Source organism: Austrofundulus limnaeus, unplaced genomic scaffold (assembly GCF_001266775.1).
Source record: "Austrofundulus limnaeus strain Quisiro unplaced genomic scaffold, Austrofundulus_limnaeus-1.0 Scaffold313, whole genome shotgun sequence".
Classification (NCBI taxonomy): Eukaryota; Metazoa; Chordata; class Actinopteri; order Cyprinodontiformes; family Rivulidae; genus Austrofundulus; species Austrofundulus limnaeus.
Window position 1 is genome coordinate 425,525 of NW_013952715.1, and position 1,842 is coordinate 427,366.

Genomic DNA, 1,842 nt, shown 5'->3' on the forward strand with positions numbered 1-1,842 from the left:
GTTTAGATCATTGTTACTTATGAATTATATTTTTTTTTTTTTGGTATAAATCTGCTGACTTGTTGTGAAATGAGACGTTTCCTGTTTATCTTCTGTTAATAAATCACACACACAACTTTTCTCAGCTTTTCTCACATTATTTAAAACATTAGATAGATTATATAAACTGTAAAATATTAATAATAATTGTGTTAATATTAATATTAATAGTTTTTATGATTTCTACATCATCAGTCCTTTTTTTCTGCTCTGTTGTCATCAGGTACAGTAATGAGAAATCCAGAGTCTTGACCGTTTAGCGTTAGCCGTTAGCTTCTCCAGCCGATCTCATGATCAGGTGGTTTCTGAGCTCCAGCTGTTCTATAGGACCTCCTTGTACTAATGCTCAACACACTAGGGTTGGGCAATATTGGCAAAAAAAAATATCGCGATTAATTGTGGCATTTATCTGATAATGATGAATATAACGATTAATCCTCTGGAGTCTCTGGATGCATCATATCCTAGTCACATGACTAATTTAAATCACTGCAGTGGGAAACCTTTGCTCTCTGTAAAAATCTGTTCCTAACTGTGACTTCAAGCTAAACATCAATTTTTAACTTGTGTTGACAGACCAAGTAAAACCTGAGTTATGATGAATAAATTGCAGAACTTTGTTAAAAAAGTTTTTCTTATTTAAAGCAGAGAGGAGCACTGAGCGGACTGACCAGGAAATCTTCAGTCTGCCTGCCTAGAGGCGTTAATCGTATTAATTATCATGTGCCAAAAAATAATCGATTAAAGTTTTTCTGACCAATAATTACACACGATACAGTTTTGCAACCCTACAACACACTATGATCTGTTTAATGAATCACAGTGTGAAACAGTTACTTGTTTAGCTACACTAACCATTATGTGTTATTAACTAGATGTGTTTGTGTTTCTGCCAGACAAAGAAGTACGCAGATGTGATCATTCCACGCGGAGCAGATAATCTTGGTATGAACTGATTTCTGGAAACAGATAATCTGTTTTTGTATTAAACAACCTTGAGTACAAATCCATCGTGGGGAAAAACAAACTCCGTCTCGCCAGGTTTCTGTTTCTCAGCAGCTGTAGCAAAACGAATTAACAAAACAGCAGTTTAGTTTTTGCAGAATCTGAGGAAACGTTGAATATCTGCACAGCTGCTGCCTGAAAATCCAACATTTGTCAACTTTCTTCTAAACAGCTTCAGAGGAAAATGCAAATATTTAGAAAACAAAGAGCTCCAAATCAAAAGAAAAGTTGCTGGTTCATTAGGGTCACCAAAAGTTCAAAAGCACAAAAGGTTTATGTTTGAGATACAAGTTTAAAGAGGAGCATCATGTAAAATCAACTTTTTTGAGTTTTATATCATGTTATAATGTTATCCTCTCATCAAAAACATGCCCAGAGTNATTGAGCGGAGCTGCTTAGGAAGGCAAGGGCCAGGCTAGTTTAAACTGTTAAAGCTAATCTTACAGAGATGGTCGATGCTTTTAAAATAATTCTGTGCACAGAGAACTGATGATTTTAGTTGGGCAAAAATAGGATGGGATCTAATTGTGACGGATCGGCGTCCGCTCACCGCCGCTGCGCGGAGCATCTAGTGCAGGGCTGTTCAACTAAATTACTCCAGGGCCCACAGTTACTGCAGGTCAACAGCTGAGGGGCCATTATATGAATGAATGAATGAGTGAATGAATGAATTTAGGACAATGTGCACTTAAAACATAAACATAAAAACATTTGATGCATTGCACCAGATTTAGCCTAAGGCTAATTTACATCTGTAGTCCTAAACTGAGTATTACAAAGATCTGTTACCTTTGAAAT

The 1,842-nt window shown here is 36.2% G+C and overlaps 1 protein-coding gene across 2 annotated transcripts in view; it reads left to right on the forward strand.

The window, feature by feature from the left end:
- The window catches only part of uck2b (uridine-cytidine kinase 2b), a 10,429-nt gene that overhangs the window by 4,515 nt on the left and 4,072 nt on the right, over positions 1–1,842 (forward strand). For both annotated transcript variants that reach the window (XM_014021981.1, XM_014021982.1), the window contains exon 6: positions 936–984. In XM_014021981.1, the coding sequence (XP_013877435.1) occupies positions 936–984 (49 nt within the window). The remainder of the gene's footprint in view (positions 1–935; positions 985–1,842) is intronic.